Source organism: Loxodonta africana, chromosome 2 (genome assembly GCF_030014295.1).
Source record: "Loxodonta africana isolate mLoxAfr1 chromosome 2, mLoxAfr1.hap2, whole genome shotgun sequence".
Lineage (NCBI taxonomy): Eukaryota > Metazoa > Chordata > Mammalia > Proboscidea > Elephantidae > Loxodonta > Loxodonta africana.
Genome location: NC_087343.1, coordinates 173,008,828 through 173,022,735, shown reverse-complemented (window position 1 = coordinate 173,022,735; position 13,908 = coordinate 173,008,828). Strand labels below are relative to the sequence as shown.

Genomic DNA, 13,908 nt, shown 5'->3' with positions numbered 1-13,908 from the left:
AAAGGTCAGAGCAGCAATTCTCAGATTATGGTGGTATCATCCCAAAAGGGACATTTTGGACATCTTTGGGAGTATTTTGAGTGTTACAAACATTGAGGTGTGCTAAGCAGCATAGTGGTTAAGAGCTACGGCTGCTAACCAAAAGGTCGGCAGTTTGAATCTACCAGGCTCTCCTTGGAAACCCTATGGGGCAGTTCTACTCTGTCCTATAGGGTCGCTAGGAGTTGGAATCGACTTGATGGCAATGGGTATGGTACGGTAACGCCATTTAGTGCGTGATGGCCAGGAATACAAAACATTCTGCAGTGTCCCATATTCTGTACAACCTTTAAATGTCCTGTTTGACCAAAACCAAAGCCAAACTCACTGCCAACAAGCTGATTCTGACTCATGGCCACCCTACAGTTCAGAGTAGAATTGCATTCCACAGGGTTTTCAATGGCTGTGATCTTTTCAAAGCAGATTGCTGGGCCTTTCTTTTGCAGCACCGTTGGGTCGATTCAAACGACCAACCTATCGTTAGAAGGCAAGTGCAAACTATTTGCACCATGCAGGGACCTTTCCTGTTAGACATTCACGTGCTAAGAAACCGTTTACAATTATACTACATAATGATAATCTGAGCCTAGATCCTACATCTACCCTATACAAAGTACTGGGTTTTCCAGGAATACATCTACCTGTACATTGAGGGAAGATTATACTTGGTTCAGTTTACCAAACTTCGGTTTTGTTACTGAACTTTACCAAGAGCTGCTCACCATTTGGAAAATCATATCACAGATGATAACACTGTATTTGAGTCACCGATACAATATTCCTGTATCAGTCCACATCTGAGCTGGTAAATTTACTGGAGTTCTACCTACACGTGCAAGCAATTGACTATTTCATTATGTCTTCCAGTATAGTCATGATTCAATATTTATATACAGAAATATATATTACTTTATGTAAATTATTTTCCTTTTATTTTTTTGAGTGTTTAATCTCATTTACTTTTTTAAATTACAGAGAGAGCATTTACTGATTTCTAGAAATTAGGTGTTTAGGTAAGTTCTATTATCTGTGAATTTCTTTTCAGGATAATAAATGGGAATTTATAAAATATTTGTTATAAAAGGGGCATTAGGTCTGATAGAGTTGAGAATCACTAGATTAGAGTGAGAAAATGGAAGGACAGCATTTGGGGAGACTGTGAGACTCTGGGTTCAAGAAGGAATGGTTGGGGCCTAGGCGATAAGGGAAGGGAGGAAGTAGATGAGAGGACTGTTTCCCAGCCAATCTGCTACAGGCCTCAGAACAGCCCCGACCTCCAAGTGCTTGGTCTGCTTTTAGCTGGGGAGAGGCCCACTGAACTGAGAAAGGCTTTCCCAGAGAGTTCAGGTAGCAGTGGCAGGGATAGAGTGTCTTAACAGGAAGGCAGGGAGAAAAGACAGAGACAGGCATGTTCCTGAGTGGCTTCTCAGGAAACCAAGATTGGGAGAGGCCTTGAAGGACCAGCTCAGTTCCCAGGTATGCAATGGGGGCCAAGAGGAATTGGAATTTGGCCTTCAATGTACACATGACCTTGTTTTCATCCATAGGTTGAAACCAGATCAAACCAAACCCATTGCCATCGAGTCAATTTTGACTCATAGCAACCCTATAGGACAGAGTAGAACCACCCCATAGGGTTTCTAAGGAGCAACTGATAGATTTGAACTGCCGACCTTTTGGTTAGTAGTCAATTGCTTTAACCACTGCACAACCAGGGCTCCACCCACGGGCTAAAAAAAAAAACGGGCTAGAGGCCTGGAATTGTCGGTTACACTGATCATGGATAGTCTCCATCCTGACCAAAAAACAGCCACCCTTACCCTTTGGTGAACTAACCCTATCCCATCGTTTCCCTCACACAGAATGTTAGGCCTGTTAGCTTAGATCTTGAATTAAAAAACAGTTTTCCTATATGCCAACCCAAGATGCCATCAGCACTTAGGGGACAGAACAAGAAGGCAAAGAGAGAAATGAATTTCAGTGGCTCAAAGTAAGAGAAACATTGAAATGGATGTGTGGTTAAAATCAAAACAATGATTACAAAACCCTTGTGGTCGGAATGCTCAAAACAGTATCGACACTGCTCCTTTAAGAAGCTTGAAAAGCCAGATGACATGGGCCAAGAAAAAACAGACTGGCAGCATTTTCTGTCTTTTTCCTTCATTTATGCTAAAAATAAGATGGGAGCAAAGAGCTACATATGTGATTTTGTGGGACATGGGAGGAACCATCTGCGATCTGGGGCAGTGGGATCCCAAACCATATGTTCAAGGAAGGTGTGAAAATATTTTTTAGATGATCAATGAAAGAAGAGGAAAGGGAGCTCATTTTCTGCTACAGTTTACATACATTTCTTCCCTGCAGATGGGGGCAGGCTGATGACAGATCTAAAAACCAGCCCAAGGTGTTAAAGATTCAGAGCCTATTTGCATGGGGAAGCTGCCAGATTTGAAATGTCACCATGTCAGCTGAAGGGAAAAAAGCAAAGCTCATCCTTCCAGAAGAAGGATGAGGAAGCAGAATCAGTAGGTTCTGGAATAAAGGGCAGGTACTTTTTTTACTCAAACGTGGGGAGTCCCTGGGTGGTGCAAATAGTTAACAGGCTCAGCTGCTAATCAAAAGGTTGGAAGTTCAAGTCCACCTAGGGGTACCTGGGAAGAAAAGCCTGATGATCTACCTCTGAAAGATCAGCCATTGAAAACCCTGTGGAGCACAGTTCTACTCTGACACACACGGGGTCACCATGAGTTGGAACTGGCTCCACAGCAACTGGTCAGCTCCAATGCGGCTACTGGTGTCAATATGACCGTAAAGTGAGGCCCGATTCTTCACTCTCATATTTATTTTTTTGTCTCATTGACAGAATAAGCTTTCCCAGATGGGTTCTATGTTATCTAAGTGATGAGACTCAGTGTACCATAGGCCAATGGTTCTCAAACTTAAGCGTGCCTCAGAATCACCTGGAGGCTTATTGAAGCGCAGATCCCTGGGCTTCATCCCCAGAGTTTTGGATACAGTGGATCTAGGATGGGGCCTGAGAATTTGTATTCCAAACAAGCTTCAAAAAAAACCAAAAGTAAACCCATTGCTTTTGAGTCGATTCCAACTCATAGTGACCCTATAGGACAGAGTAGAACTGTTCCATAGGGTTTCCAAGGAGTGGCTAGTAGGTTCGAACTGCCAACCTTATGGTTAGCGGCCTGAGCTCTTAACCACTATGCCAGTAGGACTCTAAACAAGCTTCCAGGTGATGCCAATTCTGTTGGTCTGTGTACTACCATTTGAGAACTAACTACCGCTAGAGTGAAAGACCACCACGCCAAATACTCTTTATCCTACTAGCTTTACCACTAAGTTGTTGAGTGCCTTGGGCAAGACTCGAAACCTCTCTTGGGGCTTCATTTCCTAAACTTTAAGACAAGAAAAAAATTATAACCATTTGAAGGGGGCAGAGCAGGGAGTATCGAACTAGATAATAAAGTGGAAGTGCTTTAAAAATGTAAAGTATTATCAAACATATGCCTTCAAAGTGCTTATATGTCAAGGCATAAACACACAACTTTATATAGACATGAGCTGTTTTTTTTTTTCCCCCCAAAGTGACCATGTGGTAGCAACGCAGCTTGATAACAAGTGTTTGAGTGGATAAAGTGAGGTGATTTAGCCAACTGGTCCTGTCACATGAACAGACCCATGAGACAATTCAGTCCCAAGAAACCCAATGTATTGAGTACAACTGAGTCACGACTGTCTGCTACATTCACCCTGCTTTGAGAGCCATGGCAGACAGAGGGGAAATGCGAGTGGGAACATGCCAGCCAAGCAGCCTGCAGCGCCGTGGGCCCACCCGCGCCTGGAGCTTGAGAGCTCACTCACCCTGTTGTCTTCAGGAGTAGGAGGAAGAGGCTTCTTTGAAGCTGAAACAAGAAAAACAGAAAAAGAAATGAGCATGAAACTAAATGAGCCCAGCCGGAGGTGAGCAGCCAGGGGGCTTTTCAGAGAAAAGGGGCCCCAAGGAGAACAAGACAAGAAAAGGGGCCAGAAGGAGATGAGGAGACACAGAGAAACCAAAATTGGCACTGTTAGAAGCTGTTTAATTTCTTTCAGCCTGCTGGTTCCTGATTCCCTTTTCTAGGAGGTACCAGAAACTTCTAGACGTCAACATTCTGGGCCTCTTACTTTTTGTATCCCTAGGAAAAGCCTAAACCAAAGGGTCTGACAGAAGGGTTAGGCGTGTGCCCTCCCTGGTAGATGCAAAGACTTCCATGAATGTACCTGGCATCTGCTAAACCCAGGAGTGGGAACCGGTGACTCAAGGGGACAGTGACTCACTGGCTTAGTGATGTTGTTGTGGCTTGAGGAGGGGGTGGAAGAGGCGAGAGGCCACTGTACTGCTTTTTGAGAGGGTGGAATCCATTTTTAGTTGCCTTCGGCATCTGAATATGTATTCTTGCTGCTTCCCCCAAACAGAACCCTGCAACATGTCTCCCTCTCTCTTTTTATCTCTGTATCTCCCTGTCTCTCCCCCCTTACTCTCCTCACTCTCTTCCCTCTTTCTTTCTTTCTCTTTTTCCCTACTTTCTCCTCCTTTCCTTCTCTCTCCTCTCTTCGCTGTCTCCTTCCTTTCTGTCTCTCACTATTTCTCCTTTGTGACGCTTCAAAGGACAGGCCTGGAATCAATGGACCAAAGCTGTGTGTCTGTGGGTCTGGCAGGCAGTGCACAGGTTTCGGCTTAAGATGCCTTAATAATTAGAGACAAGAAGGAGATGGGCTACAAAGATAGGCAGTGAGCTCCTCGAATTGGCGTGTGGTTAACTTTGAGTTAGATAGCCCCACGTAGAGGATATGGCAGAGGAGATTCTGGGGCCCAGCCCCTGTGCAAGTCCTTAAGCAAGAGCAGGATGGGGTATTGACTTGGGTATGCAATTAACAGAGAAGAAGGGTGGGAAGGAAAACACACATAATAGAAACTGTGGCTCCTATTCAGCACTCAAATTGCCACAAGGAGACTTGTGTTCTAATCCCAGCTACACTACAAATGAGCTATATGGCCTTGGGCCCCTTCCAACCTTGAACATTCTGTGACTGTTCTCTCTTTCTTCTTCCTCTGGCTTTGCCCTTCCCTTCCCTCCCTCTGGGTGCAGTTAGTATGTGGTAAGGATCAGGGCCAGTTCTCACCACAGAAATGTGTGTTGCTGTGGGCTGGGTGTAATAGGACTCATTTTTGTTCAACCACCTCTGCTTCTTCCCAGGCTATCTAACCACCTCCCAACACATATGCACACACACACACACACTCCTGTCTGTAGCGCTATAAGCCTTTAAATTCTCCTGTTCACAAAAAAGTTGACACAGTTACCATTTATCAAGAGCTCATTAAATGCCAGCAGCTGTGCTAAGAGCATTCCAAAAATAGTTGAATCTCCCAACAATCTCCATGAAGTAGTTACTTATCATTACCCTCATTTTACAGATAAGGAAACTGGCTCAAAGGCCCAGAGAGATTAAAGCGATATGCGGTTGGGACTCAGGTGTTTTTCACTCTGAAGCCTCGCACTCTTAGACCCTGTGCTGTTATGAACCCAACGCGCTTTCACCCAGAGCAGATGCCCGTGTGCTATGTTTACAGTGCAGTACGCTTCTTGAAGTTCTGCTCCAAATGCTGTCAAAACTGTGGTACGTGGAGTAATTTAAGCAATTTCAAAGAGGGTAGAATGAGATGTTCAGAGGGGAAAATGGCAGAAGGTGGCAATACAAGAACAGGACCACTAGCTAAGCAAATGCATGGTGCACCCTTGGAAGTGACCACAAGAGGTAGGCCCTGGGTTCTCATGGCGAAGAGCTCAGCATGACCGGCCCCCTGCCCTCCCTAAGAGTAGTCCTGGTGAGTCACTCAGATGCTCCTAACACCTCAGTCATGTGTCTACCACTCCGTTCGGGGAAATACTGTGTACCCTAGAAGAGAGGAATAGCTGCAATGTGTGAATGGTAAAAATTGCAAAATGGAAACACAGATTCAAAGAATTTCAGAATTGAAAATGGGCTTGGAGATTATTTCATGCTAGGCCTCCTAAAACCTCCCCTAAAATTTTAGAGATGAGGACATTAGGGCCAAGTGACTTACCAGCAGTCCCACAGCAAGGTGCTGCCAGGAATTTGAAGATCAGATCTTTGGCTTTGGAAAAGGTCTTTCACTCACTGGGACAAGTCCATACCATCTTATTACTGCGGTGGATTCCACCCACATAAAACCTTCCATTTCTTTTTCGTTAAATACTGGGCTTTTTAAGCAAGACATGGTCAACAGGGCTAATAAAGAGAATCCCTGCCTTCTAAAACTTAATAAATATTATTCTTCTGGGCCAAACGACTGGTAGACTCAAACGACTTTCTCTCCCAAGATGGAAGATGAGAAGTGGTGGTTTTTAAAGTGTTACCAAGAAGGGCTGTGACTCAGGAAACTGCAGAAAACCAGTCCACATGTTATGTTTAGCACATCCGCCTAGGGTCATCAATCAGAGGTATTAAGTTTTAGTGCAAAAAATAAATTGATAGAGGTGAAAAGGTAACTTGGGTAAGAGGGGTTGAGGGGAGAAGGGAATACAAGCAAAATAATCCATATGGGCCATCATTCCTATTCACCAATGGATTTGCAGAGCACTTCTTAGCTATGTGACCTCGAGCAGACTGACCTACTCAGGGCTTCCTTTTCTTTAACATCACACCTCCTTCCCTGAGAGCATGATACATGTAAAATCCCATAATAGTGGAGGTGCACTTTATTGGGCATTTAAGGTTTCACAATCAGCATAGAAGTTAATATTGAGTTGCCCTTAAATTCCCATGACCTGAGCCTTTGACCACAAAGACCAAGAACTAACTTTTGTTTTCACTTTACACTTAGACTGAGCTGTGGCCTCATTTTCTCTGAGACTGTGGAGGTCAAGGGCAAGTCTGAAAGGGAGCTGGGAAAATAAGATTTTTTTTTTACTTCCTTTCCCTACTCCCCTTCCAAGTGCATACAGCTGAATTCATTGTAATTGAACACATGAATGATGTGATGCCACTGTGAATAAATAGTATTATATACCCATAAAGGCTGTCTCTGATACTTAAGTCCATCGCTGTCTGTCAGTTTATCATACTATGGTAGCTTGCCTGTTGCTATGATGCTGAAAGCTATGCTACCAGTATTTCAAATATCAGCAGGGTCACCCATGGTAGATAGGTTTCAGCAGAGCTTCCAAACTAAGACACACTAGGAAGAAAAGCCTGGTGATTTACTTCCAAATACCAGTCGATGAAAACCCTGTGGATCACAACAGAATACTGTCTGATATAGTGCTAGAAGATGAGCCCCCTAAGTTGGAAGGCACTCAAAATACACAGTGGCCACCACAATGGACTTAAGCATATCAATGATTGTGAAGATGGTACAGGACTGGGTGATATTTTGTTCTGTTATACATGGGGTTGCTGTCATGGATTGAATTGTGTCCCCCCCAAAATATGTGTCAACTTGGTTAGGCCACGATTCCCAGTATTGTATGGCCGCTGTCCTCCATTTTGTGTTCGTAATTTTATGTTTAAGAGGATTAGGGTGGGACAGTAACACCACCCCTGCCCAGGTCAAATCCCTGATCCAATGTAAACAGAATTTCCCTGGGGTGTGGTCTGCACTACCTTTTATCTCTCAAGAGATAAAAAGGAAAGGGAAAGGAGCAGAGAGGGGGACGTCATACCACCAAGAAAGAAGCACCAGGAGCTGAGCATGTCCTTTAGACCTGCGGTTCCTGCACGGGGAAGCTCCTAGTCCAGGGGATGATTGATGAGAAAGACCTTCCTCCAGAGAGGACAAAGTGAGAAAGCCTTCCCCTGGAGCTGACGCCCTGAATTTGGACTTTTATCCTACTAGACTGTGAGAAAATAAACTTCTCTTTGTTAAAGCCATCCACTTGTGGTATTTCTGTTATAGCAGCACTAGATGACCAAGACAGTCGCCATGAGCTAGAGCTGACCTGATGGGAAGTAACAGCAATGGTATTTAAGTAATGCCATCCACATTTCCTTACAGGAAGGGTTAGAGCAGTGCTTCTGAAACCTTACTGCGTATACAAATCTCCGGCAGATCTTGTGAAAACACAAATTCTGATCTAGTAGGTCAAGGGTGAGGCCAGAGAATTTGCATTTCTAACTAGCTCCCAGGTCATTTTGATACCGCTTATCCAAGGACCATGCTTTGAGTAGCACGGAGCTATAAAGAAGTTAGTTTTGAGATGAGAGGAAAAAAAAAAAAAAATCAGCAAACTAGTGGTGGAAGCAGATGATTCCCCTCAGAAAATTCTGAAAACCCAGAATTTTCTATCCGGTTCCTGACACTCCAGAGAGCTGTTAACTACCTAAGAGCACAGAGGTCAATCATTTCAAAAAGAAGAAAGGAATTCCCTAGTCTCTTACCGTTCTTGGTTGGGTCGTACTCAGCACAGCCTACTGCAAGCTTTTCCAACTGGGCACAGCATCTCCACCTCCCGTCTATCCAGAAATTAGGATGATACTTGGATACCAAACTGTTGTTGTTCCTTGTTTCTGAAAGGGATTGGCACCAAAAGAAGAATTATTTCTTGGCTAGTCTATCAAGGCACCACCTTCATAACTCCTTGGGATTTGACCCTGCCATGTGAGTCTGGGTGATTATTCGTAGAGACAGTCAAATGGCCTTTTACCTGGGCAGCTAAAGTCATGTTAGAATTAGGCATTATCAGATCTGGGTTTGGCTCTGCCTCAAGTATGTCCTTAGGATGGGCAAACCCTCCTCTGAGCCTCAGTTTTCCTGCTGTGCAATGAGGTTGTTAGACTGATCAGTGGGCTCCACGAAAGTGTCTCAGGGGTGATGGGAAGCCCGAGTCGGTGGGATTCTGACATCTTCACCTCTCCCACCTTCAACCACAGGAACCTGGCTTTCGTCCCTTCTAGGTTTGTGGCTTTGAAGTAAGATTTTGGTAGGAAAAAAAAAAAAAAGCTGGGCTCTGCTGATGAAAAAAAAAAAAGTCTAAAACCTGCAGAGCTAGCTAGCTACTTCCTTATGTTCCTTCCAGCTTTAAGATCCTTTGAGTAAAAGTCCTGCACAGATGGACAGCCGCTGAGGCTGTCTGCCCTTGAGGGTGCATAGTGAGACCTTTCTGATTACATTTTACTTTAATGTGTGTGTTCAGTTCTCCATGAGTCCTCTATTTCTGAGCACCTTCTAGTTTGCCCGGCCTTGCCTATCGGGGCCCCGTTTGAGGCAACAACTGTGAAAGAAGCTGGGACTCAGATTTTTATTCTCATTTTTTCAGATACAGCTATTGTGGCTCCAGAGATTTCAGATGACTTGCTTTCATACCCATCCGTTTCCTTTGTTGTTGTTGTTGCCGTAGAGTAGAGACAGGTTAATATTTGAACCCAGTTCTCTTGGCAAATCCAGTGCTAAACAGAAGTAATAGTAATACTGACCGAGTGCTTTCTTGGGGACGGGTATTGTTCTAAGTGCCTCCTACGTACTGACTCACTTGATTCTCACAACAACCCTGTGTACTTGTTGTTGTTGTATGTCGCCGAGTTGATTCCGACTCACAGTGACCCTATAGGACAGAGTCAAACTGCCCCATAGGGTTTCCAAGGAGTGGTTGGTGGATTCAAACTGCCAACTTTTTGGTTAGCAGTCTGAGCTTTTAACCACTTCACCAACAGGGCTGTACTTATATAACCATTTAAAATGTAACCATTAAAAATTATAAAGACCCTTCTTAATTTGGGGCCTTACAAAAACAATGGGCTGGATTTGGCTGACTCTTGTACTATACTATTTATTGCCTCTAGGGTCCAGGGGAAAATTTGGGACCTTCCACCAAAACAAAAAGGGAGGTTATCAGTCGGAATTTGTAGCTGAGGAAATGGAAATGCAGAAAGGTCACATAACGTGACCAGGGTCACACACTTCATAATTAGTAGGGCTGAGATTTTCACCTGAGCTGCCTGGCTTCCCATCCCATATACTTAAGCCCCAGGCTGGTTAGCCTAATTATGCCGACAAGAAAGCAAGATTTAAGAAATACCTTTGCTAATGATCTGAAAAAACAAGCTAGGTAGCATTTATTGGGTGCTGTCTACGGGCCTGGTTAATATTATGTAGGTATTTATGTAACCATTTAAAACTATAAAAAACATTTTTAGCTTGAGACCTTACAAAAACAAGTGGTAGGCTGGATATGGCCAGCCCCATGTTACAGGATTTGCTGCCTCCAGGGCCCAGTGGCAAACTTGGGACCTTCCACAAACACCAAAAGCGAGAAGTGCTTGACCATCAGCTACTCCCAAATCATACTCTATTCTAGTGTAGAACCGAAGCCCATTATAGGATCAAGGGAGTGGCAGGGACTCAATTTTACAGGAGTTTACTCACCTTCTTTGAGGGCCAGGACCCAGCGCTGCCGGCTCTCGCGGTCTGGAGCAAACACATACAGGAGGTAGTTATCATGCACGACCTGGAGACAGCACACAGAGTCAAGGTGAGCAGTATGTCCTGAGACCAAAAACTGGCCACACGCCCACCTGGCTTACTGGGCTGAGGGCTGGGTCTCAGAGGTTTGTCATCATCTAGGCAAACATCTGGGTGGTTAAGGAACTGGGGTGACTTTTACCCAGGTGTTTGGGGGTTGTGCAGATACAGGGTGAGCCTCTGCAACACAGGCTGCTCCTCACAGATTTGTGCCACCAGTAAGCAATCGTTACATTAAAACAGTGGCTTGACTTCTTAGGCGAAAGTTCTCCTCTTGACTGAATGGCACGATTATTTCTCATATTTATTTTTCAGTGATTAAAAAAAATCTTTCTGGCATGGGAGAAAATAAGATATTAGATGACAAGTGGACAAATAGGTTAAAAAAGTTTCTTTTATTTTGAAATCGTTGAAGACACACAAGAAGTCTCAAAAATAGTACAGAAAGTTCCCACGCACTCTACCTAGCTTTCCTTAGTGATAACACCTTTCATAACCCTAGCACAGCTTTAAAACCAGGAAATTCACCTGGATACCACACTGTTTACTAAACTACAGACCTTCTTTGTATTTTACCAGTTTTTTTTCATGCCCTCAATTGTCATGGGGTCTTAAAGACTGGAAAATACATGCCATTCCTTTTACTTTCAGTTCTAAAACCTCCAACTCACCGGGGTCACTTCTCTAGTAGGAAAAAAATCCTTCTTTATGCCAGATTAAAAAGGGATATTCATCCGTTAGGTTGACAAGCTGGAACAATGCCCTGGGATATGCAAGGAGATATCCACTCCTACAAAGCTATAAACTCCAAGAGTGGTAACAAGATTTAAAAAATGCCATGACCTACAGCCTCTAAGAGATCCTTAACCAGCTCTGTCCACTAGAACTTTCTACAGTGATGGATATGTTCTATATATGTGCTGTTCCATGTGGTAGCTATTAGCCACATGTGGCTAAAGAACATGTGAAATGTGACTACTGTGACCGAGGAACTTGATTTTTAATATTATTTCATTTTAATTAATTTACATTTAAATATAAATAGCCACATGTAGCTAGTGGCTGCTGTATTGGATGATGCAGTTCCAGGAGGCTCCCAGATTGTAAAGTCTGAGTCTTCTTACCCCCGAACCTCCAAGCAATTTATAACCAAGGATTTCAATCTGTTGCCCCAAACCATACAGCAAACTGGACTTGAAGAATATTGGGCTTGCAGCCCTTGATGACAGCTTTTTCCTCCCCCAAGGGCCGAGTAATTAGGACTTTCCTTGAGGTAGGGAAGACATAAGGGAAAAGAGAATGAGAACAGATGTTTTCAAGATTTTGCGCTTAATCTTTGTTGAATGAATGAATCTGTCACTTATTATAAGAACACAGAAGCCCTCTTAAGGGCTTGGTCTCAGCTTTAACACCAGACTGGAGTCATTCCTTCCCGACCTTGTCTTACAATGGCTGAGGGTTTTAACCATAGTCTAGGGAGTGGGGAGCCAGCCCTCTTGGGCCTGACGGGCTTACCTGAAACGGGTATTTATAGTGGCATGGGATGCTAATGTCGCTTCTCACAATCTCAACACATTTGATTCGGGAGAGTTCAATGGAGCCCTTCAAGGTGCGCTTTTTCTGTGGGGAGAAAAGCACACCCCATTTAAACAAGAGAGAAGATAGGCTACTTCCATTTGGATTGCTTCTAGAAATCCATTACTGGATAAGATCCACTACCTTTGTAAACCAGGTCTGGCAAATATCCAGAAGCTGCCTGCTGGCTCTCAGTGCCTGAAAGAGACAATGTCAGCAGACTCCTGGACGACGTGACCTTTGAATTGTCTTTTTTGATGGGGTGGCTGATTTCCACTCATTGAGGTAAGATGTCTTATACCCCACTGTCCTCACAACAAACGGCAGCACTGAACCACATGTGTGCCGAATTTCTCTGCTCTTATTTAATAGCACTGTAAATTGAGCTCAGGCCTGAGCTACGTGGTGATGTATAATTTTAGGGGAACATTCCTGTTCTATATCTTGCTTCTTTATGTCCCTTAATTATCCAGAGTCACACAATGACTCCTACAGACACTCCTGACCCTGCTGTATAATTATCCCTTCTCTATCCCACCCTCCCCCACATCAAATAGTACCCATTTTTCACTTCCTTGGGCTCTTGCCAGATATATTTCACTGATAACTAATTCACATGATGCTGTTCATGATTTATAATGTGCTACATGTTATTACATGTTATCCATTTCTAAGGGTCCTCGTACTTGGAGAGTGGATCACAGGGAAGACGATGCCTTACCTCGTGGGATAGATTCTATTGGTGAACTATCAGGCTCCAAGGAAGGCTAGTTAGGAGCATAGTAGCCTTTTAGAGCATAGCAGCCTTTCAGAGCACAGTAGCCTTTCACAGGTGCCCAGAATTAGGCTGTCATTGAGAACAAAATTTAATTCAGCTATGAAACCAGTTGCAAAATACCTCATTACACCATATCCTTTATAAGGAAGTAGTAACTGGTGATGAAATGGGCACAGGGTTGGAAAGGGTCAGGTTCGAGGTTAGGCTTTGCCTCTGACTAGTTCTGTGACCTTGGGCAATTCATCCAACATCTCCCAACCTTAGTTTCCACATCTGGTAAGTGAGGATAATAATACCTACATTTTAAGGGTTGATTGGAGAATAAAATGGGATGATGTAAACAGATGACTTGAATCATAATAAGTGTTCTCAGTAAAGGGTGCTCTTCCAATTAAAGAGGTCAAGGAAGTTCTAACTATCACAAAAGTGAGTCGTGATATAGCAATGCACTCGGTTGGTATTCAGGGAGCCACGACACCATCAGATTCTCCAGAACTGAGCTCAGTCTGTGTATTCTATTTTTTCAACCCAGCCTGGATGTAGGTTTTTTGCTTTAGTAGTTGAGACACAGAACCGAGATGAAAAAAGTCACCATGTGCAAAGTACTCCCTATTTAATACAGGGAAGTTTTGTGGTGCTTCTTTTTCCATCTTCTTAAAAAAAAGAAAAAACTCATTTTGAAAATACACAATCTATCCATGTTCATTATAATAAATCAAATGATATGAACATATGTGAAGAAAATATTTATAATGTCTATCTGACCCTTTCCACTCCCCTTAGACAGTCAAGGTTAATCTTTTGAAATGTAGTCTTCTTTTCCCCACATGTTTATAGGCTATATATAAACAAAAATGAGCATCTGCTCTACACAGTGGTCTACTACTTGCTTTTGTAAGGTAATGATGTTACTAATGGGTCTGTCTGCCCTTAAAACCTCTGAAAATACATGTGCCCTTTGAACTCCTACTACCTTCTC

At 43.5% G+C, this 13,908-nt stretch overlaps 1 protein-coding gene across 2 annotated transcripts in view; it reads right to left on the bottom strand.

Moving 5' to 3' along the window:
* ITK (IL2 inducible T cell kinase) overlaps positions 1-13,908 on the bottom strand; it is an 81,681-nt gene that overhangs the window by 40,248 nt on the left and 27,525 nt on the right. For both annotated transcript variants that reach the window (XM_064278825.1, XM_064278819.1), the window contains exons 2-5: positions 12,092-12,196; positions 10,481-10,562; positions 8,497-8,625; positions 3,916-3,956 (exon numbers count right to left, since the gene is read on the bottom strand). In XM_064278825.1, the coding sequence (XP_064134895.1) occupies positions 3,916-3,956; positions 8,497-8,625; positions 10,481-10,562; positions 12,092-12,196 (357 nt within the window). The remainder of the gene's footprint in view (positions 1-3,915; positions 3,957-8,496; positions 8,626-10,480; positions 10,563-12,091; positions 12,197-13,908) is intronic.